Source organism: Netta rufina, assembly GCF_964035555.1.
Source record: "Netta rufina genome assembly, chromosome: 2".
NCBI classification, from domain to species: domain Eukaryota; kingdom Metazoa; phylum Chordata; class Aves; order Anseriformes; family Anatidae; genus Netta; species Netta rufina.
Window position 1 is genome coordinate 123,036,799 of NC_140124.1, and position 26,571 is coordinate 123,063,369.

At 45.2% G+C, this 26,571-nt stretch overlaps 2 protein-coding genes across 3 annotated transcripts in view; one reads left to right on the top strand and one right to left on the bottom strand.

Moving 5' to 3' along the window:
* TRIM55 (tripartite motif containing 55) overlaps window positions 1-25,149 on the top strand; it is a 40,980-nt gene extending 15,831 nt beyond the window's left edge. The window contains exons 6-10 of one of the 2 annotated variants that reach the window (XM_084282274.1): window positions 469-491; window positions 585-709; window positions 2,806-3,032; window positions 5,131-5,418; window positions 23,317-25,149. In XM_084282274.1, coding sequence (XP_084138400.1) covers window positions 469-491; window positions 585-709; window positions 2,806-3,032; window positions 5,131-5,418; window positions 23,317-23,436 — 783 coding nt within the window. In that variant the 3' untranslated portion in view covers window positions 23,437-25,149. Of the gene's footprint in view, window positions 1-468; window positions 492-584; window positions 710-2,805; window positions 3,033-5,130; window positions 5,419-7,645; window positions 10,313-23,316 lie in introns of those variants that run through there. The other variant, XM_084282275.1, reaches the window with a different exon arrangement.
* Window positions 25,150-25,228: 79 nt separating this feature from the next.
* Window positions 25,229-26,298, bottom strand: CRH (corticotropin releasing hormone). Its single transcript, XM_084282276.1, has 2 exons — window positions 26,189-26,298; window positions 25,229-25,790 (listed from the first exon to the last, which is right to left on the bottom strand). The coding sequence occupies exon 2, from the start codon at window positions 25,778-25,780 to the stop codon at window positions 25,244-25,246; it is 537 nt and encodes a 178-aa protein (XP_084138402.1). The 5' UTR covers window positions 25,781-25,790; window positions 26,189-26,298; the 3' UTR covers window positions 25,229-25,243.
* Between the last annotated feature and the right edge of the window lie 273 nt (window positions 26,299-26,571).

A 26,571-nucleotide genomic window follows, 5' to 3' on the forward strand; every position in this document is an offset into this window, starting at 1 on the left:
AGCAAAAACAAAAACAAAACAAAAAATTCATCAAAGAATTGCTGTTGAAGAGTTCTTTCCAGACAAATAAAATTTTGTGACTCCAGAAGTATGTTGTCATGGACAGTCATGGATATAGTTATTGTGACTAGAGGTGGTAACAGAACAATTGCTTTTCACCAAAAACACATACAAAAAGAAAAGGAGTATAAATATCTCTGTTTCATTTTTGTAGAAATTGTTGGTATTTGCTGTCATATTTAGAATTTAATTTAAAAAATCTTCAATGAACTAAGAACTTCAATGACCTCTGCTGTATACTAATCACTATTCAAATCTGATCTCAGTTGTAGATGTTGTGGTTATCATTTATGAGATCATAGTAGTGCACTTAGAAGCAGCCAGTGTAAGAACTAAATCTCAATGCATAAAGTCTCTCAGAAAATGGAACCATTTAAGAAGTCCATTATTTCCTTTTTGTTTTCACAGAATGCCAAAACATTGCTACAAAAGTAAGTATTTAAACTTATGACACTTGATCTTTATAATGAATTACAAATTGGAAATTTATTTGCAAATGCAAACAACCAATCTCTCTGTTTTAGAATTACTGAAGCATCTAAAGGATTTCAAATGGAAAAAATAGAGGATGGGTATGAAAATATGAACCAGTTCACCGTGAACCTCAGTAGAGAAGAAAAGATAATAAGAGAAATTGATTTTGACAGAGGTAAGTCATTTATTTCACCTAAATTGCTTTCTTACATAGCAATTGTGTGTAATTTACATGATGATACAGAGCAGGAAAACTTGAGTCAGATATTTCTGTCCATCCCAAGGTTAATTAGACCATTTTGTTTCAATTATAATCAAAACCAAATATCCATCAGTTAGAAATCGCATAACCTGTCAACATCCTTAATGTTACCTATTATGTTGCCTCAAGATTTTCCTAAGAGCATGATCTTTACTGCTTCCTCATGTGAAGGGACCACAACATTAAGCTTTTATTTCAGTCTATAAAGTACTTTTTTCCCCCTAAAAGATGCTATTATTGTATGGCCTGCCTGCTATAGAAAGTCATTAAAGAAATAGAAAATTTACTACTAAAAATACTCCTTTCTTTAGAAAAGACATACATGTTTGTTCTAACAGAGAAATGTAACAGAAATGTGATCAAAATTCAAAATCACAGAGTTATAGAAGTAAGCAAAAATTGTCATCATCTTTCATATATTTAACATTTTGTGATGTCACTTGTTGCGACATCATGACATGCTTAATACGTCTATGTGCTTAAGCAAAGTTGCAATCCTACATTTGACAAGGCAGCCTGAAGCCCAGGCTCATCTATGCTTTACCTTACAGGGTAAGCCACAAGAAATTAATGGACACGAGTGTTTCAAATAAGCACTCTCCTATTAAAAGAGGAGAGTTCTCATCTCTTCTACTAATGGTCATCTGGATATCTCTGATTTTCTTGCTGGCTCAGGGTTCTGCTAATACATCCACATTTACCTCTGTCAGCCCAGTTAAGTTTCATGCATATGCCTGAGACTCATTCCGCTGGCACCTATCACTTACTCCCATGCCACAACTTACACTAACTTCAGAGCATGTGGCTGGTCCCTACAAGAGACCCTATATGCCTGCTGCAGGTCTTGGTCTGTAAGATGGGACCCGTGGACTAACTCTACTCGGGACTTGGGTCCATGTAGCAGGACACCAGCCATGGCACCAGTCAGCAGCAGAGGATCAGATGCTGTCTCACAGGGCTGTGAACTTGCAGGGATTTGTGCTGTGAGGGGCAGTCCCTGCTCGCAGCCTCATGCCCGGTTTGTCCCTGTGATCAGCCACAGCTGTGTGCACTTGCCACCTGCGTGCACTTGCCAAGACCATGACCTCGTGCACCCTACCATGAGACTGGGAATGTGACACCCACCTCCTGGGGACAAGGCATTAGTAAAGCCTTGGCAATCAGGACTTCAGTCCTGCTACAGTCAGTGAGGTCCTCTGCATGCAGGGGGTGTGGAAGCAGAGATTTAACACTCTGCTTGTAGGAGAATGTTTGCCTGCAGGCATATTTCTCCATTACAAGAGTGTTATTTGATTTGCAGATCTGCATTCCTTCTATGGTCTCAGGCAGAACCACAGACAGTGCAAAAAGTGCAGTCAATTTGTAGATTAATGCATCCATCTAGGTTTATTTCTCTGAACTACCAGGATGGCTCTGAACAGTATCCGATGTTTGTCTGGATGAATACCATGAGTATGCAAAACAAAACACATTGTTATAGAGTTCCTTCTGGAAATGAGGGAGCAACCACGAATGCTGACAACAGGATGTGTTGTAGGATGTACAGCCTATGGTTTGATCAAGTCTGACAGTCTGGTTTTAGGGAGGTTGGTACCCTAGGCCTCCACAGGTAAGTATTGCAAAACACTGACCTGGTAAAATTCAGTATGGCCTCAGTGTTTAAAACAAATAAAATTGCAAGAGAGACTTTTAGTCTGGTAGATTGTGCCAGACCAGTTATCCTCTCATGAGACTGCAGGTCCATACTGCAAATCCCTGATGAGGATAACTGAGGACAACAAGCCTTTCTGCCCTCCCTCCCATGGGAAGGGCTAACTTAAGACTTTAAAGCATGTGCATTTGGTGTCCTCCCTGTTTTGATACTCCTGCTTGTGCCCCGTGCAGGCTCCTCACGTCTGCCAGGGAGGTGGATCATCAGTAGCTTTGCTGTGCAACTGTAAATGGCCTTTCCATTACACAGAGACTGTAGTAATCTTCACGTGGTGCTCCTTTTATACTTGTCCCCTTAGAGGAGGAGGTGGAAGAGGAAGAGGAGGAGACGGTGGATGGGGAAGATTTGGATGAAGTCCACACAGAGTCATCAGGAGAGGAAGAGGAGGAAGAAGAGAAGGAGGAGGAGGAAGGGGCTGAGAGAGCATCACAGCCACCTCAGCAGGATCCTGAACCACAGAGCGCAGCAGGCGAGCCCCCAGCTGAACCTGCCCCAGCACCACAGCCTGCCCCCCCAGCTGGCCAGGTAACTGCCCCCGCTGCCCCGCTGCCCTGCCAGCTCTGCTGAGCTGTCTGGCAGAGCCAGAAAACCCTCACCTGCAGCCCGTGGGCACCGTGTCTCAGGAGCAAGGCTAAGAGAGTCCAGGCACTGGAGAGCAAAGCTGCTTCTTGCCCTTTCACAGATGCACATGACTGTACCCGGTCCTGCGTAAAGATCGCTTGATGGGCAAATAATTGCCTTGCTTTATAAACCAGAATATATATGGGATACATAAGATATAAATAAAAGAGATTCAATTTGGGAGTTAAGCATATAATAATGGATGTTCTGCTTGCTGTGTCCTGTGTTTTAACTCAGACTAACTGTTATAAATGAAATGGTTGCTAAAATATTTATACTAAGAGAATTTGGCATTCCCAGTGGATTCTGTGAGCTTTCCACCAGCAGTTTTTAGATCATACCTCTAATCTTGTTTACTGGGAATGGCACTTACCTTCTTCTGCTCTGGTCATCCTAGAACTATCGTCTAAGTGGATGAAGGGATATCACACACCAAGCAGAAAAGGGAACTGCTTTTAGCCTATCAACGTTACAACCTGGCAGCAAGCAGATTCAGAGTGTGAATAATTTAGGCCAGCATTTTTTCTTAAGGAACGCGATTAGAATGAGGCAATAATTGCTGCATATTCTAAAAGACTATATAAAAAATATACTTCATGTGCTACTTTAGCTGCCCATAGATACAACTAATTTAGCAGATTCTGCTCTTATGCAATTTGCCCAGTGAAGTTGCTGAGTGGCTAGAGACAGCTCTGATGATTTTTGGAGAGGTCAGTGTAAAAACAAGAGAGGAATTGGTGAATTGTTGACTACTGCAAGTGTTCCACATAAAATGAAGGAAAATAAATACTATAGATTGAGTCTTGCTTTGATTTAAGAGCATACATGGGTTTGCACCAGTTGTGTGAAGATGCTCTTAAGTCAGGTTTTATCGATTTAACCAAAGTTTGTCTTCTGAAGATTTGCACTGATTCAACTAAACTTCTGTAGCATAACAGATGTACTTTTACAATCAAACAAGAATTAGACTTAAGAAAGCCTGACCACTAATGTCAAGTCCCTCACTTCTAAGGCTAAAATGGAAAGTGTATGGCATACTGCTGCAGCAATTGTGAAATGCCATCATGACTTGGTCAGATGTGCATTACGCCGTGGCATGTGCGTTGCAGTGTGTGGGATACCTGTATCTCAGCTTTTGCCTTCTGGTGTGAGAAAGGCAAAGCAGAAATGCAGCTGTGATAGCAGGTATAATGCGAGCGAGCCCAAGAGCTTGGTGCAAGTAGAGAGGTGCAGTTCATCCGACTGCTCCTCTTCTCAGCAAAATGTGACTGAAATTGGTCAGTGTATTGATAGCAAGGCTGGTGGGCAAACATTTCTGTCCACTGTCTTTGTATTCTCCTTATCTGACTGTTCATGTCAACAGTTTTGTTGGCAAATGCATTGCTCTCAACCCAAAACACCATTCAAAGGTATCTTACCTGTTCTTCATGGCTGGTGACAGTTCATGAGGCTCTTATGCAGGATTTCTTATAGTTTTGGGATCTGGTTGTGTCTTTATCTGTGTATGGAATGAAATACAGTAACTAATCAAACACCTGTAATTTGGCAGGCAGCTCTATCCCTTTACTGGAGTTTCACTGGACAGTATATTTGAAACACGGGGCCTCCTTCTCCTCCAATGCCCATTATTAACACCGTGTGCCTCAGGTGACTTCCAGAGAGTTATTTCTGACTTAGAAATGGGTTTAAAATGGGCCCCAAAAATACAACAATATGGACTAAGGAACAGCTTGCCCACTCCTTTCTCAGTCAGGGTCCCCTTCCCTGCTAATTCTGCCCTCCTGTTTTATTCTTCTGGTAACTTATATTCTTTGTGTTATTCAAATGTTAGTTGCTTTTGCTGTACATTTTGACTGTAATTCTTTTGGACCTCATATTAGGGCAAATACATTCCTTGCAGTGAGATATAACAAACACGGCATGCAGAGAAACGTTGGCTACGGCAGGAAGGTAACGCGGTGCACTCTGCTTCTTCTTCTTCTCTTTATCTGTCCTGATTAAGGATGAGGTTGTGACACCAAGTGGCTCTCAACAGACTGCAGAGTCTGACAGTCCAGTGCCACCCGCGGCAGAAACCGTCGACCCCTTGTTTTACCCTAGCTGGTATAAGGCTCAGCCGCGGCAAGCAAGCAGCCCGAGCTCAACCTCCGGGAGCGGGCTGGGGAAAGTAGGGGCTCCCGTTTCTCTGGAAACAAGTGAAAAGAAGGCAGAAGCCCCGGAAGCGGCAGCATTGGAGGAAAGCGCGCCGGGGAGCGGTAAGGAAAGTAATGCCACTGCAGCGACGTCCAAGGTCAGTGCCACCGCGCTCACCCCAGAGGGTTGTGGCGTGCAGCAGTTGTTGAGGAAAACCTGGCTTAATTTTCCTCTGCATGCTAAAGAATAATCTGAGAAATATGGAAGCAGGCTAAATCGTCATCTTGGCCGGTCCCCTGGGTTTACGGATGATTGGAATATGTGACAGGCTGATTGTCAGCTTCAGAAGAGCATGCCAGCAGTTGTTTGTGCTTAGCTGCCAGTGCACCTAACCTGAGTTGCTTGCACACACGCTCAGGAGCTGTCAGAAAGGCTGTGATGCCTCTGCCCATCAGAAGTTTGCATGTGTTAGCAGCAGACAGATCCCATGCATGAGATTATTCTCATCACCTGTTGAAAGCCTGTGCACATCACGTGTACACCAAGCAGCTGCAGCTTGGCTTTGCCTTTTGCAGCTTGGTGGCTGCAACTGGAGTGTACAGCTTTTTCCTGTGTACACAAAACCATGCAAATAACTGGTGCTTCCTAGTGTGCTTGGTGGCCAAGCAGTAAGCAGTGTGATTTACTGGGTTCAGATCTGTTGCAGAGGGTTTCCTCCTTGTGACTTGATTAAAGGAGAGCATCATGGTAACATATTCCAGGTCTGTGCTGGACTACCAGCAGCATGATGAGATTACAGAGATTAATGTCATAAGGTATGAGAGGCTATTTCCCTTAAAATGGCAATGTTAGAGTTGGCATAACCTGAATTTGAATATTCTTTCTTCTGCAAATGTGTGTGAACTTTGCATGGGTCAAAGACTAAAGAAGCAGAGATGAGGAGACTGTGTGTGAAGTATTTGCACATCACACCTGCTCCTGCTCTAGTGGGTGACAACCAGCCCATTAGCAGCACTCCAAATCAGACTGTCCTGATTTGCAGACATCAGGCTCAAGCTGTCTGATTTAACAAAGATATTACCTGTACATATGTGACAGGAGGAGAGTACGTGTGTGCATGTGGAAAAGCACAAGTGGGTAGTAAATATTTCAGTGCTGTTTCCTCAAAAGATAAGTTGACCATTCAGCATACATGAGCAGCTCTGCAATAATAAATCATCATGTGGTGGGCAAGAAGTTAGAAGAAGGGCTTCATACAGATGTGATAAAAGGGACACTTAACTGTTGGCTGAAGGCTTCATGCAGACACTTGAATTTGGTGGGAGGATTCTCAGTGACTTCAGTCATAACAAGAGAAAAAATTGACCCACAAATTCCAGCAGTTATTTTTCAAGGCAGGGTTTGATATGAATATGGAATATACATGCATATATACATATATATATTAAATTTATCAAATCCTCTATGACCTTGTCTTCTTAAGTATATTCCAAATGAGCTGGCAAAGGCAGGTAAATTCACAATGAAATCTTTTGCTGCTGTTTCTTTATATCAGTTCCACTAATGAATGGGCACCCAAGCCTCACCATAGGCAGGTAAAATCCTTACTGAGTTTGCCTGATTCCAGGCTGCTTCCTTGGGGGCTTAATTTACCAGCAACAAATAGAGGAGCAAAACTAATGTTTGGTGTGGCCAAACTTCTGAAATGTGGTTTCCAGTCACATCATAGCTGCTCTGTTGTACCCAGCTCTTCATGGCTGGGTACAGGGAGCGAAAACAGGCAAGTGTTGCCAGTGCCTGGGGTTGTGTGGACCTGTGGGTGCTGTGTCTTGATATTTTATAGGCTCAGGAGTGACACTGACATTTTGGGAGGAGGAGGAGGTTGAAAAGAGTAGTGCATGGTTCTGGGGATAGGGGAAGAAAGAATTGGGAATGGGATTGTCCCAGGGCTGGAGGCAAGGGGAGGAATGGGAAAGCATGGGGAGCTGAAGGGTGCAGAGTGTGCTGAAGAACAGGAAAGCTGGAGAGACCAAGGTAGGCGGGGTGGAGGAATGATGCCACATCAGAGCTATGGATCTGAGCTGAAATGAGTCTGCATCGTGAGCAAAATGGCCTTGCCGCGTGCCACTGGTCATTTTTCAGTATGTGAACTTTGTTTCCTTCCTGCATGTGACTTTGACACAACCCACTCTCCAATGGCAAACAGGCTGATTTTTCAAAAATCCTGGCTGATGTTCCTTACAACACTGTTTTTACTCCCTTGCTCCATTTAAAGAATGTCGTGGAAAAGTGTTGTGGAAACAGAGCTTTTCACCGAGCGTAGTGGTAATGACGAGTTCGTGTTATGACAATGCTGGTGAAGCATTCTTCTTATTTTCTCACAGGAGTTAGCATTCTGCATATCACTTTTGGCATTTCTAATCATACTACATCATCTTTGGAATCTGATTCAATACATTTGTTCTTTCATGGGTAGGAAATATTTCATTTTACCATTAACTAACAGTTCAAATAGTGTCTCTGGTGATGTTCCTATATGGTCTTAAAGGAAGTTTTCCCTTTTTTGTTTCCCCCCATCCAAAAACATCATGCTGGTTCACAAGTCAAGCTGCCTAAAACATTCCTTCCTCTCACCTTCAGAACGCCACCCTTCGGCTTACTCCTGCATGGTTAAACATTGCATCCCCCCGGTTCAAAATGGACAGGGAAATTTACTTCCGCAGGTCCATGGGCTTTTATTTCAGTTGCTGTTCAGTTGGCCAGCAGGATAGAGACCCTGAGGTTTGATGTGAGGTGTGACGAGCTGAGCTTGTTAAATCCAAACAATCATGGAGTAAAATCTGGAGGGTGATGGTTTTCACTAGAGGGGTAAACATCAGGAAGAAAATTCCACCAAATAACCCTGCACCGGGAGGCAACCTGTCCCCTCTGGGAAGCAGAGCCCAAGCCATCCAACGTGGCCCTGAAACACATCCCCACACTATGAGGGATGAGCCCAACTTTCTCGAAGCATCCACGGTTGTTTGGTTACAAACACTCCCTATAACTACCCCTAAAGGATGCAGCGACATAGTTATGGGCTCGAGGGCACTGCTTATGAGCGGTGCTTTCATCAGTGAATCACAACATAGCAGCTCCCTCCCCCAGAAGAAAAAAAAAAAAAACACCAAAAATGAGCTAAGTGGTGCCCACAGCAGGGCTCACTAGAAGGAAGGAGGTGCCCCAAGCCTGCGGTGACATGGGGTGGAAGATGACAGCACTGCTAAATCTCACCAGACACACTAGATGGGACTACCATCGCACAGATACCACCCAAGGCTGTGCGTGTGCTTTTAAGTATCTGCGCTTAAAAAAAAATGTCTTGAAAATGGGCTTTTCATAGCAATAAAGCTGAGCAAGCTAGGGCTGGATTTTGCACCCCCGGGTTTTTAGCGGGCATGTCATAAATTGAGGGGCTGCTTCCAAAATGTGGATCCCAGGGCAGGCTGTGAATACTCTTTTTCTTTTTTTCTTCCCTTTTTTTGTCCCCAGGTAGATCCAAACTAAGAAGGTCCATTCTATACTGAGGCACAGCAAAAAGCATGATTAGTACATGTTTTTCTGTAGGCAAAGGCTTTTTTCCTTACATCACACTAATTAGAGCTGAAATATCTACAATATCAAGGACTAGGAACTTCACTGCACAGTGAAGTTGTCCTGAAAACAACAGAACAACTGTAAGTTAGACCTTATCTGTTCCATAACTTCTATTCTGGAGTAGCTCCTTTTTTGTAGACAAGGTTCATGATTTATTTCCTCCAGGTCCAAATTCACACCCTCTGTAGGTAAGCTATATATTTATATTCAATTTCCAAAGCGATATGGCTGATCTGCAGAGAATTATGTTATCACTGGAGCATTTAATCTTGTTTACTGAAGACCAAAGACCTCTGACAGAGAGTAACAGTAGTTACCTTTGAGCATTCACTCTAATGACAGGGAAAAAAAAAACAGTTTTGGTCTATTATTCAACACAAAAATGCTTGTTTTTCCCTGCTTATTTTATGTACTGCACTCTAAGCATTGCACAACATGATATGGTGCCTCTGTGAAAAATGGTAAATTACTATTCAGCTTTTATGTGAAAAAATTCCAGCACTAGGACTGAAGTCTCTCCTTAAAAAAAATAAAATAAATAATAAAAAAAAAAAAAAAACAGAGGGAAAAAGAAGCTATCATCTGTGCTTTATCTACATAAGTTATGCAAAAGGCTGCACTGTCTGGTGGTAATTTGAATTTGAAAAGCATCGGACACTGTGAATCTCAATTAAATTTACGGAGCACCGTTTAATTTTCATTTATTTGTGTTTGGTTTTGAAAATTTGTTATGTTATTACAAGAGGACATAGAGCTTGCTTGTACTCCTGGGAAATCAGGCATGCGAATAGCATCATGCTCTTTTTTTTCCCCTCTCTTTCTTTTTTAATTCAAAATACCTTTTGAAATTAAAAATAGACCAATGCAGAAGGCTCTCATTTCAGCCATTTGAGACCTCTTTTTGTGTGGTCTCTAGTGACAGCTTTATGATTTATTTAATCATGAAATAGAAGGGAGGTGAGGAAGAAAGACATTTTGGTCGCAGACTCTATTTGCATAAAAATGATTTGCTTCCCCATGTGTGGTGAGGTGGCTGTTTAGACACTTTACGTGTCTTTATCTGTCATGTGAAATATCAGGTCACTGCCCTTTTCTCTTTCTGTTTGAAAGCCAAATAACAAAACTACTGGAAATAAAAATAATAATAATAATTTAGAATAATAATGATCATAATAATAATAATATAAATCTGTATGACTGTCATAAAAGCAGCATATGATTTATTTTCAGGCTATTTCAGTGGAATGTACTGATAGGGATTTCCTTGTGTTTGAGCAGCACAGAGTCAGTTCTCCCTCTTAATACCCCAAATTACTTTATTGAAGGGTCACTTCACTTCACTGTGAGCCATGGTATCGGCGTCATTCCCTCCAACATACAGAAGGGTCTATCAGTCAGGACAGGCAGCAGGAGGTGCAGCCCACAGGTTTACAGCCTGCTTGGTCTAAGAAGGGGCAGCTTGAGGTGATTCACACAAAGGGACCTCCACACTACAGACACATCCCACTCCAGGGAGCGAGGAATTCAGGGGCATGGTCACCGCAAGCTGCTTCTGTGGCTTGCTTCTGTGGAAGAAGAGAGGCATCTCTCTACCGGCGGCTGCTGCACTCTTGGCACCCTCTTCACATCCACCTGCTGAGTTTGAGGTGACATCGCTCTAAACCCAGGTGCCTCTGCTCAGCGTCTGAAGTTAGGGAGATGTTGTGCAGTGAATCTGAGCCTCTGCGGCTGACAGCCAGGGGTGAATGATTGGGACACCGGGAGCAGGAATAGATCCATGTGCTGCCTCGCCCCCGTGGGGAGCCATGTGTTAGCGGAGGATGGCACCGGCATTAACAAGCAGCCCATCCCAGCGCACAGGAGAAACAGATCTCGGAGTCCAAAACAACAACAAGAAAGATTAGAGGTGGTGTGTGTGACAAGTTACAGAGGGAGGTGAAGCAAACCTTTATCCAGTCTGAAATAGTCTTCGTGTGTTCGGTCTCGGAAGACAGGCTAAGTGGGATAGGAAGAAAAGTGCACCTTTTGTGTGTTAGACTTAAGAAACTCATTCAAGTGCTTGGCATTTCAGGACTCAGGCATGTGTCCTTCTGCTCATTTAACCTGAAGGATGCTTTCAGTGGCATATAGTTGTGAAGCATTAGACACGTGAAGAATAGTGTGTATGCTTTATAAATGCTCATAACATCCAACCCTTGGACTTGTGCACCCGGAGGGGACATGGACCTTCAGTCTCACATAAATCTGACTTTTAGATATACACTGAGTTACCCTTAGCAGTAAGACAGGTTTTCAGGACTGCTGAATATCTGTTCTTCTACAAATGCTCAATACTCCCAGCTGTCAAGCCCATCTTGATGCCCAGCTTCAGGAAACCAAACTTGAAAAGCCAACCCTCAGTTCTGTCCTTTAGTTCACTTGTGCAGACCTCTGATAGCTGGAGAAAGCCATGCACATCAAGAGCAGTAGGAGCACTTTCCAGGAATGTGTAATGATTAAATATACCTTCACATTTGGAACCACTCTGTCCCTCAGCTTGTAATAGAGGAACTCCAAAATCAATAGGGATGGGTATCGTATAGCAAAACCTTCTTGTGTTATCAGGGGCAGAGGGCAGATCCCCAAAGACTTTATATCTGCTCAAATTTTTTAAGTCTGATTAAATAGAAGGCAGTGGATACATAAATCAGGAAAAGTCTGTTCATTTTTTCCTACTCCAAATTTTGTAGGCAACATCTCTCACGCAGTGACACCATGTACATTTGTGAGAGTGTTGTATTCACCAAGGTCTCTGGTTATCCAGTTTATCTCACCCCAGAGAAAGTGGGCAACCCCATAGGCTGTTGCTCAGATCTCCCATCAAGAAGTGTCTGTCTGTGGTTCCGGAGGACTCAGGCGCACACACACAGTTTGGAAGGAAATGCAAGTTAATCATACACAAACAATATTCTGATCTAATTTCCCTTTGCTGCCAGTAAGTACAGTGCTTTAATTCCATGAGGATATAAAATATAATCAGGACTGAGCTGTTTGGGAGGAGAAATACTAATAGAGTGGCCTATGTTAATCTTGTTTCATTAGTTTTAAAATTTTCTATTACTTGCCTGCAACCTTATGCCATCTGCCAAAATTACCATAGGGACGGTCCTCTCTGTATTCATGTACCGTAGCTGTCTTTGCCCTGCTGCTGAACGCTTCAGTTTCAGCTGGTGATCCTTCATACTTTTTTCCACGAGACAGCTTTAAATCACATGCCAGTGGGGTCAGTATTTAGCTAAGCTTTAGCCAATTGGTTGTCATGTCAATATGCAGACAACATGGACGAAATAAGACAATTTAAAATGAAAATAAGCCTAAGATCAGGCTGTGTTCACTGCTCGTGTGCCTCTGCTCCTCCATCACTCTTTAAGAGGTGTGGATCTACATTTTAGAGCAGTGCTGCTCTGGTATGAGTGCCTGGCTGTGCAAATATCCATTTCCTTTCTTTTCTGTGAACTGGAAACTCAGTCTTGCCACTCTGCTCAGGTAAACAAGCTAAGTCACCCTCATAAATCCAACATCTCCCACAGAGAGGGGGGCTTGCTTGAGAGAACAGCCTTGCAAGGCTGGATTTTGGGGGAGTGATGCTAAGCAAGGGTCTCTCTCCCCTCTGGCCCACCCAAAACAGCTTCACAGAATCACAGAATCACAGAATTTCTAGGTTGGAAGAGACCTCAAGGTCATCGAGTCCAACCTCCAACCTAACGCTAACAGCCCTCCACTAAACCATATCCCTAAGCTCTACATCTAAACGTCTTTTGAAGACTTCCAGGGATGGTGACTCCACCACTTCCCTGGGCAGCCTGTTCCAATGTCTAACAACCCTTTCAGTGAAGAAGTTCTTCCTAACATCTAACCTAAAACTCCCCTGGCTCAACTTAAGCCCATTCCCCCTCGTCCTGTCACCAGGCACGTGGGAGAACAGGCCAACCCCCACCTCGCTACAGCCTCCCTTGAGGTACCTAAAAAGAGCGATAAGGTCACCCCTGAGCCTCCTCTTCTCCAGGCTGAACAAGCCCAGCTCCCTCAGCCGCTCCTCGTAGGACTTGTTCTCCAGGCCCCTCACCAGCTTCGTCGCCCTTCTCTGCACCCGCTCAAGCACCTCGATGTCCTTCTTGTAGCGAGGGGCCCAAAACTGAACACAGTAAACTGAACAAGCTTCCCCACAGCTTGTCCCCAGAGCAGGACAAGAAGTGAGTGTCAGCAGCAGAGGTAGCCCAGGAAGCCAGCTGCTGCTCCAAAAGCTCTCTGCTCCCTTGAACAACTGTACTTAGTGGAAGGCCTGGGAGTTCAGAGAGCAAAATGCAGCTTGGTGTTTAACATCTACCTCTGGATACACTCAGACTGTATCTTAGGTAAAAAAATGGATGAGTTCATGCTTGTACACTTTTAAAAAATCCACCCAGTTTGACTGAATGAAAAATGGGTCATCTACTGTCAGCAAAGCTGAACCTTTTGCAGAAGACCCATGAACCAGCTAGCCTACAAGCCCCCGCTGAATTCTCTTTGAAGCTTCTTCCTAAATATCTCTTAAATTTCACTGTGTGAAAAAAAAAAATAAAAAATAAAAAGGTGTTCAACCTGTAGCTAAAATATAGGGCAGACCTTGTATGCAAAACCCTCAGTTACCATTTTCAAAATTCTGCTTTTGCTTCTTCGTAAATTGGCTAACTGAGCTGGGACTCGGGTGTAATGTTCAGGTCTGAGGCCACTCAGGCTGGTATTTAGTTGGAAGCAGATTCTGCTTGTAAATTTCCATTTTGCATCTTGACTTTGTGCTTAAGGTGAGATTTTTTTTTCCCTTAATTTAGTGAACACATGCAGAGAAAATCAGGAAAGTCTTGATTGCTCCTCTTTTAACACCTCACTTTCCCTGGCTTCTGAGAATTATCTGAGTGATTCAGTGATGAGTCGTAAGGGCAATGTATTAGGGCCAGCTTTCAGACAACAGTTTCTCATAATTAATATGAGTGGCAAATATTTCACCTGAAGTTTTACCTTGAATAGTCTGGTCTGCGATTTGTCTGGTGAGTCATAGGTACCATCTGATTTATGTATATTTCATTTTTCAGTCCATTACAAGCAATAGGACTCAACAATGACAGCATGGGCAAAATTATTTCTGCTGTTTAAATTAATACAAAGCCGGGCTCACCTAGATGCTGTCTTTCAGCAACTAGATCATTTAAATACCAAATTCAACCTCCATTAAGCCTCTTCCTCAAAGCATTGCTCACTCTGTTCATTGTTAGGGCATTTTGAAAGGAAAATGGAGTGTAAACAAAAAGTATTTCTTAATCATGGATGAGCAGTTGCTGGTTTACATCATGTTGTGGTTGATTTGTGTCACAACAACACAGGCCGCCTGTTTGTAAAAGATTTGGTCGGTTGTCATCCCGCTACCTGGAGACAGCTCAGGCTTTCGGTGTAGCTGTGAGCTCAGCCACGTAAAGCAGTGCCTGCTGTCTCTGAACCCTCCCAGATGGATCAATATTTAAACACCAGCCTATCTGACTAGCTGTCGTGAAAGTCCTCCTGGCACCCACCCAACAGTGACACGGAGGGGCAGGGTGGATGGCTGGTGTGCATCCAAAAAGAAACAGAGAGAAGGAGAGGGCCATATCAAACACAGAGCCGATTTTTCTTAGATCCCTTCTCAGGTGGTTTTTATTCCTGACATCTTTAGGATAATCTTCAAGTCATTAAGTAAGAGACTAATGACTAATTCAGACAGCCTGTTATCCTGGATTTCTGTCCAATGGAGATAGATTGGTGCCATGATATCCAAACCAGGCTTTAGATGTCCCACATAGATGTCACGCCTACTTCTCCTTTCACTGAACAGAGAACGAGGATCTCACAGCGCTGGAGAATAAGTGATCCGAGTTTCCTATTGTTCTCTTTCATTTAGAGAGCACCCTATAAAATCTGCCTGAGCCTATCTCAACCACCAGAGGTGGTGATTGATAAACAGACCTGGTCTCTCAGAGCACTCCTGGCTCAGCATTTCTGCTCACAGAAGAAGTGGCTATTTTTCATGATGAAACACACTTGTTGTTTGATTTGCTCTATTACAAAATGCCTTGCTGAGGAAAGGTGGCTGTTGTTTCCTCCCTCGGTAAGGGCGAGCTTTTCAATGACCGGCAGCAGATTTACTTTTTCAAATGCATTCATCTTTATATTTATGTGCAATTTTGTAATTTCATTTTATAAAATAAACAGATTTTTTTTAATGGAATTTGTGTCCACCCAGGTGCAGGTCAGTTCCAAGCTTGGCTCTGGTGACAGCTGCCTGTGGTCTGTGCCCTGCACCAATAATAACCAGGTCAATAACTGTGACTGAATCCGAGGCCTTAAGAGCAGTATTTATCACAGCTTCTGCAGACTTCACCTGCGAACAGTGCAAGATGGGCAGAAGGAAGGTTGATTTAATATCTCGCACACAAGTTGGCCAGGCACTGTGCGAGCAGGCCAGCATTGCTAATAATGGGTGAGCACAGACTGCGATGAGATGCCACAGACATCTGCCCAGGCAGTCACCGTGCTGCTAGCTGAGCAATGCACCATGACTGGAGTACAGTTATTGGCTACCAGATACAGTTGCTGTGGTTGAATTAAGGAGATTTGGGCAACCAAACACATGGAAAAGCAAGCACACATAGGAAAAGGGGCAGATGCAACAGGCAAGGAAGGAGACGTGTTTTATCTGTGGCAAAGACTTTCTGTTTCTGCTACACAGTGACTTTATGGAATGGCCACCAGTTGCTTGAGCTGACATTGCAGCTTTTCTTCCTGCATCTCCATCAGTGTAATTTTTGTCTCCCAGAGAATGTGAGCTGTGGACAGCTCACCCCACACTCACTCACACCAACCCAACTAAGTCAGTCACTCGTGATGTGAGAATAAGCAGTGCTCCAACTTCTAAAGCATGCTATGTGTCTACACACCTCGCCGCTATGCTGGCTGTGTTATCTGATCCAGTGAATGGAGCTCTGGTGTGAGTCAGAGTCTGAACTGGCACTGCGTCTCATTCATTGGCTCTACAAAAATACCATTTTCAGAAGAAGAAAAAGCTTTAATTTACAACAATCCACATTACTCAAAGGAAAGAATATATGAAAGAGACAAATGTGACGTTAAACCATTACTAGATCTGCTCCTTTTCTCTGAAAGTTAATAGCAAAGTTTCTCTAACATGGCTTAGATGGGTTAGTACCACAGAGACATTCTTGGAAGGTCTTTACTTCATGTTTAATTTGTTGGTGTGAAGTAATATCTACTTATCTGATGAAGCAGGAGTAGGAGGAAGAGGAGAGAGCTGGTAGCCAAGAGTAGCTTTCTGGCACCGGTGGCCAGTGCTTGCCACTTACTCCTGCAGCCTCTCAAGATGATTCTTCCTTTGCTAGACAGTTGTTCAGCAGGACTGGAAACAGCAGAAATTATGTGTTTAGAATAGGTGGCTCATTGCTATGTTTAGAATAGGTGACTCATTGATCAGGAGGTCCTCAAAAACTTCTCCATCAGAACAACAAAGAATGATGTGTGGATAAATCCAGGAAAGACTGAGCCTTAACATTCACGTCTGTAAGACTCCCATCTTGGGGTTCCTTCATTTTCCTGGTCACTAGTGGGACTACTTTTTATGCAGGTCAGTTGTTAATTACTCTCAAGAAAAAGTAATTCCAGAAAGGTGCAGCAACGAGTGAAATATTGAAAATGTGTCTTATTTCTGGCTTTTTTTTTTTTTTTGAGTCATGAAAAAGATTGGTTACATGAAGAAGGGAATTCATTTTTCCCAACTGCCAGCTAGAAGAAAGCCACCCCCCTTATACTATTCTCTAAAACTGTTTTCACTACTGGTTCAAATGCCTGGACCTTGGCATCCTATGGGAGATGTGCAAATCCTACACCAAATAAGTTATTTGGCCTGTTTTCCTCTGAACTACATTTGGTGTCTTTAATGACACCAAATCACCAGGTCATTATGCAAGAGACATTGCAATAGACACATTAGCCACATCCTGTTAATTGTAATATAAGGAAAATCTACTGAAATAAAACATTTTCTCCCAATAGACTTCTAAAATTCATTGTCAACCACTGTTAAGAAAGTGACATAGCTAGTACTGTGATTGATGGAGTTTGTCTCCATCGATAATATGCAATATGTCTTTGCATATTATTTTGTCTGCCACCATATGTGTTTTTGTAGCAGGTAATCGTAGCAATTATTTAGAGAACATTCTGTTGGTTCCTACTAATAAAAAGAAAAGATCCATGCAAAATAAGCAGCCTCTTAGCCTGAAAGAGTATTGTTGTGATATATGTGACAGCTGCCAGGTGTTTTGCTGAAGGAGCTAGACTGCATTAAAAATATGAAAACAAAATGCTTGAACTAAAGTTTAAACCATTTAAAAATAACCTGTTGTGCTCCCTTTGTTTCCGCTGCCTGGAAGTGTTGAGTGCCAGAAGTATAACACTTGACATTTGAGGCAGACAAACATAGCCTACAGATTCTGTGATGGCTTTGCGACCAGCTAGCATTTTTTAATCTTGCCTGTTCTTGTCAACACTAGGGGTTGTTTCTAAACAAGATAGAAAAAAATATGGGAATTAACTTCAATTTCTTACTCCTTTTCTGAGGCTAGAGAAACCATAGAATTAAGTTTATATTTTCACTGCTTCTCCCTCCAAGACCCATATTTTCTTACAAATTCACTCTTGCAATTGTGCTGTATCAAGAGGAGGCAGTGAAGGCATTGCATAGCTCACATACCTTTAAGGGTGTAGATCCTTTATTTTTTTCTTTTTTTTTTCTTTTTTCTTTTTTCTTTTTTGGCATCAAAGGTAGTTTAGGAGTATGCGAGTTTTTTTGCCAAATGACCCTGCTTCTTATTCCTGCCTAGATGCCACCACTGGCATGGCAGTTGTGCTGATGCAGCTGCTTGTTGGGCTGTGTTGGAATCAAATCATTCAAATGGTCCAGGTTAAAAATATCACTCTTCAACTCAAAAACAACAACAACAAAAAATTGATGTCATTCCAGTGGCATTCCCATTCTTAGTGCTGCCCTGCAAACAGCTGCAGCAGTGCAAATGGCCAGTGGGACATGGAGGGAAAGCAGGAGGGGGTGGAGGGGAGCCAAAGGGCAGAACCTTCTTTGGTTTGGGAAGCTGTTGCTCCAGCAAGCTTCGATATAGCTGTACAAGAGGGCTGCTTGTAACCAACTAGTGTATCCATGTACATGGCTGTAAGAAATAAACCCCTTTTCTAGGGCATATTGATATAATAAGCCGCATGCATTCTCTCCTCATGAATTTCAGTGTAAATGTAGACCTTTCGCTTTGTGACCATCAGCACTGAGACCAGGGCTCCACAAGGTGGCAAATACAGTTTGGGAGAATTCAGCACTAAGTCAGAAATACCATACTCAGGTGGCACAAAGTCTTTGACTAGTAGTAGTCTTCAACTTCAAAATCACTATGAAGGACCATATTTGTTCAAAAAATGTGAGAACTTTTGAAAATGTGTATAATTTTTTGCTTTGCTGGCAAAGGCACAATATATTCTCCTATGACCAGCATAAAGCCAGTGACCATTTTTAGTTTTGGACTAGTTAAACAAAATTCTGATCATTTAGTCATGTTCAAGCCAGATGAAACATACTGCTGGGTGATCTACAACACCATAGGAAACAACTATTTCAGCTATCATTGCTCTCACATCTCCTTGCAAGCTGATGTGACACAACCTCTGAGAGGTCCATTATAAAATTGGTTTCTCCAGATCCTGCTTTATCAGAAATCATCAAAAATAATAATAAAAACAAAACAAAACAAAACAAAACAAAACAAAACAAAACTGAAGAAGACCACAAAGACCCTGCACCTTTTATCCTTGCCTCATAAATTAAAGAGGCACTGATCTTGTAAGAGAAATAGTGCCATCAAAGTTCATCGTTTCTATCAGTTTTGTGATATTCTGAGGTGTTTGGGTGGAACCTTTCTTGTGTAATTATTTAAAAGCCAGACCTAGTCTAACCTGGTCACCAACAGTGACTCTGGAGTCAGCAGGGAGAACCGGGTGCCTTCAGAAGGCAACCCATGCTACAGACACTTCTTGTAGGAGGGTACAAATCACCCTCTGGTGGTGCCTTTCTCTCATCACTCCCACTAGAGGGAATGAATGCAGTTTGCCTGACCAGATATCTCACTTCTGGATGACTAAAGCTTGGTAATATGGGTCCCAGTCTTTGTACCTAAAGGCTATGGAGATTAGCAGTGGCAGAACAGAAAACAGCGTGTGGACGTCATTATGTTTCAAATACCTACAAGGACTGGACTGCCTGTTATTCCTACACCATAAATAGGGTAACTGCTGGGCCCTAATCAATAAAAAGTCTGTGATAAAATCAGTCTACTCACTCTTCTCCTCCCTCCACACCCTTTGCTCAAACCCTATATGGATTTAAGTAGTGCTTGTGCCTAAGGAAGCAAATGCTGAAAGTGCTGAACACCTATAACTTTGCTACGACTCATCTGCTAAACCCCGAGATCCTTATACTGTTTATCCACGCAAATTCCAGCGTGCCAGCTGCTGAGGGGTGCTAAATGGATTTTTCAGTGGGAGTTGTGGTTGCTCAGCACCTCCACAGAGCTGGCATGTAAACTCCAGCCTGGGCTTCACTTAGGCGGAAAACAAATCCAACCATCAGTCATGCAGGGTGTGCTTCCCTCCCCGCTTCATGAGCTGGCCTGGTGAAAATTCCTGGTGCTTATTAAAAGCATCATCTGATGTCACTCGACACCACAAGGGAAAATATAAATCAAAGTGTAAGTATTCAGCACTCTCTCAGCATTGGCCTAATGTGATTAATGTAATCTGAGGTAAACACTTCAGTTATTCTTTATTGCTGTTAGGGACCCAAACAGAGGGCTGGGGCTTGTTATTCTAGGTAAAGTGAAAAACAAGCCCTACCCATGAGATCTCCAAGACTAAGATAAAGCTCAGGTAGCAGCTTAACAGCAGTTACCTAACAGCAATGGACAAACACGATGAAGTGTTGAATCTGAAACCTCTGAAAGGCATGTGGCAAGGGCTGAGCCACGCTCAGCAGAAAGCTCTTCCCTGACAGTGGAGAGGGACTGCAGGAACAGGGCAAGGGAGCTGATCCAGGACAAGATGCAAGAACTCATGGGGAGATCGGATGCCCAAACCCTGTTGATGCTGAGGGGACCTGTTTCTGCTTTCTGCCTTGCAGAATCACCTCCTAGTTAAAATAAATAAATAAATAAATAAATAAATAAATAAATAAATGATATTTACAAAGGTGAAATCTTTGTAAAAGATTTGTAAACCTTTGGGAAAAAAAAATCCAACACACTGTATTACTCTGTGTTGTGTGAGCTGCCACTGGAAGGGTAAAATGGATTTAGTAACGTGGAAAGAGTCTCTCCTGGCACCCTTTGATGGTTTCTTGCTTCACATGAGGATAGCATACCTCAGTGACTGCGTGACTCAGAGCACAAATCCTGAAGTGTCACAGGTGTGAAAACACAAGCCTAAAAGCCAAGGAATAGCCCCGTTGTCAGTTCTGCACTTGCCTCACTCCCGGCTGGGCGTGATGGTGGGTTATTGCTCTTGGAAAGGTGCATCGAGGTATTGCAGCCTGGCAGCCTGCTGAGTCCAGCGAGGTGCAGGGAGAGAATGCTTCACCCAGCCAAACCCAGTGGGAACGTGCCGGAGCTCCGGCGCTGTTTTGCTGACACAGGAAGATGCCATCTCAGCAGCATATGAAGGAGTTAACACGTTATGAAACATGGTTTTGTCAGTGATGTAGACAAAGATTGTTTTGTTTGAAATGCAGCACCAGCAATGCTGGTTAACAAGGGAATGCAGTCACCTTTCCCAACCAAGGCTTTCTTTCTTGTAACGTGCTAGGTCCAAAGTCTGTGAAAAAAGCTGCTTAAATTTAAGCCCATAGATCGTTCTTTCCTTCAGAGCTGAGCTTAGTTTAATATATATTTCTGGCTATTGGCTTATTGGAATAGCAAGTGGAGGTGGTATAGAAAGCCTGTCTTGCATAAGAAGACAAATGGCAAGCTACAATTGTGGTTCTAAGTAAAAAAGTATGAAATTGCAGGAAATGATGTTCTAAACCTCCTGCCAATCCTATTCCTTTGCAGGTCAGCCCCATGCCTGGTCACACACACTGCTGAGGGCTTGGTGTACAAAATTGCACAACCAATTTCAAAACTACTTTTAGCTACTCCAGGTGTCCTTCCAAAAATAAAGGGCAAAATTTTCAACACCACGGAGGACTAATAACCCACCTACGCTCCCACATTTACTGAGATCTGGAGAGCACACAACCCCTTATGACTCTGAAAGTCTAGCCATGTATTTACTGCTGATACCTGACTTTTGTAATCTGTGTTGGAACATTTCAGCTGAAAGGTTTGCATTCAGCACTTTCCAGGTCTGAGAGTCACATCTCTATAATCGGGGCTCAATCAGCTACGTGCTTTTCCAGCTGAGGATCTGGCCCCATGGGCCCGATTCTTTGCAATACTTTCTCATAAGCCTGGGAAACAACCCTCCTCACCAGCGCTGCTGAAAAGGGATTTTTGTGTTCGAGTAGGCAGCTGTTCCTCCCAGATCTTTCATCCCACTTGTGTGCTCATTAGGGTGCATTAAAAAGTTAGCATGGAAAGTAATGCTCTTTTGAAGGATACCTGTCCATAAAAATCCTTTCTATTTTGCAGTGAGTAGCAGAGGTGCCTTGCTTGGCAAGTATGAGTCTAAATCAAAGATAAGTGCATGTTTCCAACGTTAAAGTAGATTCTCAGATATTATTTCGCTGGAACAAATAAAGCTATTCCAGTTTAGAGCACCTGAGGATCTAGGTCTAAAGAAGGAGCTATGAAATCTAATCAGATACGAGTAAAGAAATAGGGAGGTACTTTTTCATACCCCCATTGTGTCTCGTCTGTTGGTGTCACAATGCCCAAACAGGTAGTAACTGGAATGAAGCCCAGTATATATTTATATATACTATAGATACGTATAGATATACTATATATCTATACGTAACATGCCACCACTTCGCACTAATTCCTATGGTACATTTTAACAGTGAGTACTTACAAAAATGCTAAGAAAAACCATCATCCTGTGCTTCCATTCCTCATAAGCATCCCTGCTTCCTTGTTCTTTCCTGGATATGTATGTTAGCATCACCGCTTTGGTAACTTTCTGTTTTAGGGGAGTAGTATAAAAGTCTGCAATGAGTTAAAATTCAGAGAGCACTACTCTGGCATTTTGCCTCTCCTGAGTAATATCCTGACACCAAATGGTTCTCCTGAGATCATGCTGAACTTCCCGGCGTAAGGTGAAATCCTGCATAGAGAAGGCTGGCAGCATTGGCCCGAAGCTCATACAAATAATTGAGTTTTAAGAATGTACAATAATGTATGTACATATACAGGAATATAGAGGAAAAATCCTCTATATTTCTTGTTAAATTGTGGTTACAACGATGAAGACAGAAGGCATCCCTTAGCTACCAAATCAGGTTACCCTCACCAAGCTGGTGTTCGTTCTCTGCCAAAGGAATCTGAAAACATTGGAACTAGTAAAAATATTTCAGTATGTTATATTGCCCTATTAGATGTCCATCTAGTTTTAAAATATAACAACAATTATTAGTTATTGTTATATTTTAGCTAGACAGCACATCCAGTACAGATTTCTTTTTTTTTTTACTGCAAGTGTAGGATACCTGTGCAAATAAAAGGCAGATTTTTCCCCCGGATTTTCTTTATTCTACACTGGGGAGTAGAATCAGCAGCTTATATTTCTCTCTTATTTATTTTCTGTTCTTGGTCTGAGTGAAACTGAAGTGAAATTATTATTAAAAGACTTTAAAGAAACAAAATAAAATAAAGCACATCCAAGGCAGATTTCATGACAGCAGAACAAGGATCACTTTGAGTGGCAGTGCACTGACAATAACTTTTGGCTCAGGTCCACATCAATCTGGAGACCCAGCTACACAAGCCAAGCTGGCTCGGGATCCCTTCTAAGCAGGCAGTTATCACCTTCATTGCGATAATATTCCAGAGGTCCAAACCAGGGCTCAGCCCTTTGCACGAGTGCGATGCTCACACAGTGCAATCCTTCTTCTACCACTGTCTGTGGCAAAAGTCCCTCTGCCTTCTCTGGTGTTCAAAGTCTGGCTGGCCTCCCCAAATTTCCATGCTCCCTGCCTTTCCCCCCTTTCCCACCTCACTCCGTTTTTTCTGCGTGTTGTGAAATCAGATGTATTTTAATGCAGCCCATCTTTTCATCTTCCCTTTGCCAACCTCTCCTTCCTTTACAGACCAGCTCTGAACCGTCCCCTCAAGGACAAGCGGAGGAAACTCCCGTGAGCAATGAGAGGGGTGGCGAGCCGGCTCGTCATGTCTTCTCCTTCTCCTGGTTGAACTCTCTGAATGAATGATGACTCACTCCGGCTGGCTTCTGGTGTGCTCCTCCGAGGGACGGCAAGCGCAGGCAGCCTGGCTGGAATCGACAAAGAAGCTGGCCTGGAAAGGGACATCCGAGCAGGTTTCATTCCCGGGAACTCAGTTGACCTCCACGTTGTGCCCGGCCCTTGAGACGACAGAGTCGCGACAGGGGTGGGAGCATGGGGACAAATTGCTGTACTTCAGTGTATCAGAGTGTTTTCCAGTTTCTGGTTTCCAAGGGAAAAGCAGCATCGCTACAGCTGCAGGATGAGCACTGCTACTGTTTTGTTATTCACTCACTTTTTGGCACGTCCCCGTGTAGGTGTAAGTGCTTCACTGATGTTAGCTAAAACGCTGCTGTGATATTCACCAGGAGCATCCTGTGCCTGCACAGCATTTCCCCTCAGTACCCTCCCGTGTCCAGCCTGCGGGGTGACCTTGGTGCCACTGCCACACCCTCAGCACCCCAAAGTCACATTTGGGTTACATTTGGGCACCACCTGTGGTCCTCAGGATCCATCAGCACATCCCGTGCCGCAGAGGCTGAGCGCAGGAGGGCTGAGGGAAGCCGCTGCTCCTTCCTTCTCCCCCTGCACTCACTTTTCCTGCTGAGCCACAGCGGGTGATGCTCACCTGCACAGATTTCGGGCGGGGAGGGACGAGGAGGATGTGCGTGCCAGGCACCCATGCGGGACAGCTCTGAGCATGTGGGGCTGATGTTAGGGAGCACGTCAGGTGCGGTGAGGTGGCACAGAGCCGTGCCATCAGGTTTTCACCTGAAGGCCCCACGGCACACCGTGGGAAGGGCGAACGCCGGCCTGCAGGGCAGGAGAGGAGCCGTGCAAAGCAGCTTCGCGCACGGGAGACCTGCTGAAGGTGACACCGCGCCTTTTGTCACCTCGGACGGGGCCCCAGCTCTCGGCAGCCCTTAAGGGACACCGGGTGGCTGCCAGGGGGGCCGAGTGCCTCAGGGACCTGGCGTCGGGCTCCGGACAGGGGCTGAAGGAGCCGAGCACAGCCCTGGGCATGCAGCGCCCCGCACGGAGGGAGCCGTCGGGGATGGGGCTGCACGGCCCCGGGGGTCCCTGCCTCTTTGGGACCGCAGCCCTGCTTTGTGGCCGTTTCCCCCCAAAATGCCCCGTGAGGGCCGGGGGCCGTTTGCAGCGGCTGGGGGGTGCTAATTGCAATTAATCGTAATTAGGGCTAAAGCAGAGCCCGTGCGGGACCACGCTCCGCTCTGCTCCCCTCGCACCCCGCGCGGCGGGGGCGGCTTTGGGGCTCGCCCCGGGGTGCCTAGGCAAGAAAGTCTAGCCAGCCATCGTTATTTGCAGCTTTTATTAAAAATATAAATATTAAACATTCTCTTACACAACAAAATTGACCGAGCGCTGAAAAGATGTTTTATTGTGAAAATGTTTACAGGAAAAAAAGTGGATTTAAAGTAGCTTACAGAGATTCCCCCTCCCACCTCCCTGCCCCCGCCAGGAAAGTTATCTGGCTTCTCGGCGACATTTCTTCCAATGCTCACACATCCCTACGCAGCGATGCCACTAGAAAGACTGGGAAATGGAGAAATAAATAAAGGTAGGGGAGGTTACGGACGACACTCGTGTTTCTGCACTTGGTAGGCGGCCGTGCATGCTAGTCAAGGGACAGAGGCTGTTCGGAGTACACCCTTCTAGGTTTAAAGCTATATAAAAATAAAGAGATGACATCAGAGCAGCACTATGGTACATCGGAGTGTGGAATTATTCTTGTGCTAACCGCGGAATCTCTTTGGCAAGGCGGGGAGGGGCCGCTTCACTTCCCGATGATCTCCATCAGTTTCCTGTTGCTGTGGGCTTGCTGCGCCAACTGCTCGGCTCGGGCCATCTCCAAGACCTCTCGGAGGAGGTGGAAAGTCAGATCCAGAGAAATGGGGGGCTCCTCGGACCGCTTCTCCCTCTCCACGGCCTCCCCCTCGCCTTCGCCTTCCTCGGGGCTCCCCAGCGAGCGCTCGGGCAGCTGCTGCAGCTGTTGCACCGCCGCCCGGAAAAAGTTGGTGGCGGAGGCTTGGGGCTGTGGGTGGCTGCTGCTGCTGCTGCTGGAAGAGGCGGAGAAAGAGCCGGCGGGTCTCTTGTTGAGGTTGCCCAGTCGCAGGAAATACTCTTCTCCCATGCGGAGCAGGACGGGCAGAGTTTGCTGCTGCTGCTGCTGCTGCTGCGGGAAGAAATCCGGCTGGTGCAGAGCCCCGTGGGCGGCTCCGGGGCTCTTGCTGAGCGCCCTGCACTCCTGGCAGGGCAGGAGGGCGACCAGCAGCAGCAGCAGTCCCGTGCACACCAGCACCTGGAGCTTCATGGTCGGGGACCTGCAGCGGGGACGGGATCGGGGCGAGGGGTTACGCGGCCGGCGGGGGGCGCGCAGCGCGGCCGCTGTCCCGGTGCTGATGCGCGCCCCTGCGCGCCCCCCCGACCCCTCTGATCCCCTCCAAGCCCCTCTGATCCCCCCCGAGCCCTCCCCGAGCCCCTCTGAGCCCCGCAGCCCTCCCGCACTCAGCCCCGGCCCGTCCCGGCCGCTGCCGTCGGGGCGCGGAGGATGCGCGGGGGGCTCAAAATTGCGCCCGGTTTCCCCGCGCATCCCCTCCGCTTGCCCCGGGGATGCGCGGCCGGGGCTGCGCCCGCCCCAGCCCCAGCCCCAGCCCCAGCCCCCGCGCAGCTCAGCGCAGCGCAGGCGGCTCCGCACCGCTCCGCACCGCTCCGCACCTACCCGGGGCGGCGGCGGCAGGGCAGGAGGCGGCGGGGCTCGGCGGTGCCCGGCGTCCCTCTCCTCTCGCTCTCTCTCCCTCGGAAGCCGGCTCGTGGCGAACTTGGGATCAGATTTGGTCCTAATCAGAGCCGGGGCGCGGGATTTTTATAGCTTAGACCCTCTCCTGGAATCACGCAGAACTTGCCTAATAAGCTGACGCTCTCCTGACAGCCCGATTGCGTGCCCCGATCCACTGCTGAATAAATCATGGGGGCCCGTCGGAGCGCCGATGGGCCGAGTTTCGCTATCGCAACCCCAAATCTCACGGCCAATTATATCAACAGATATTTATCGCCTCTGCGGTGACGTCAGCCGGGCCGGGGGACGGGGAGCGGGGTGCCCCC

Bases quoted from the DNA above. Each gene is read 5' to 3' on its own strand.
- CRH (XM_084282276.1), bottom strand. From the start codon at position 25,780: ATGAAGCTCCAGGTGCTGGTGTGCACGGGACTGCTGCTGCTGCTGGTC.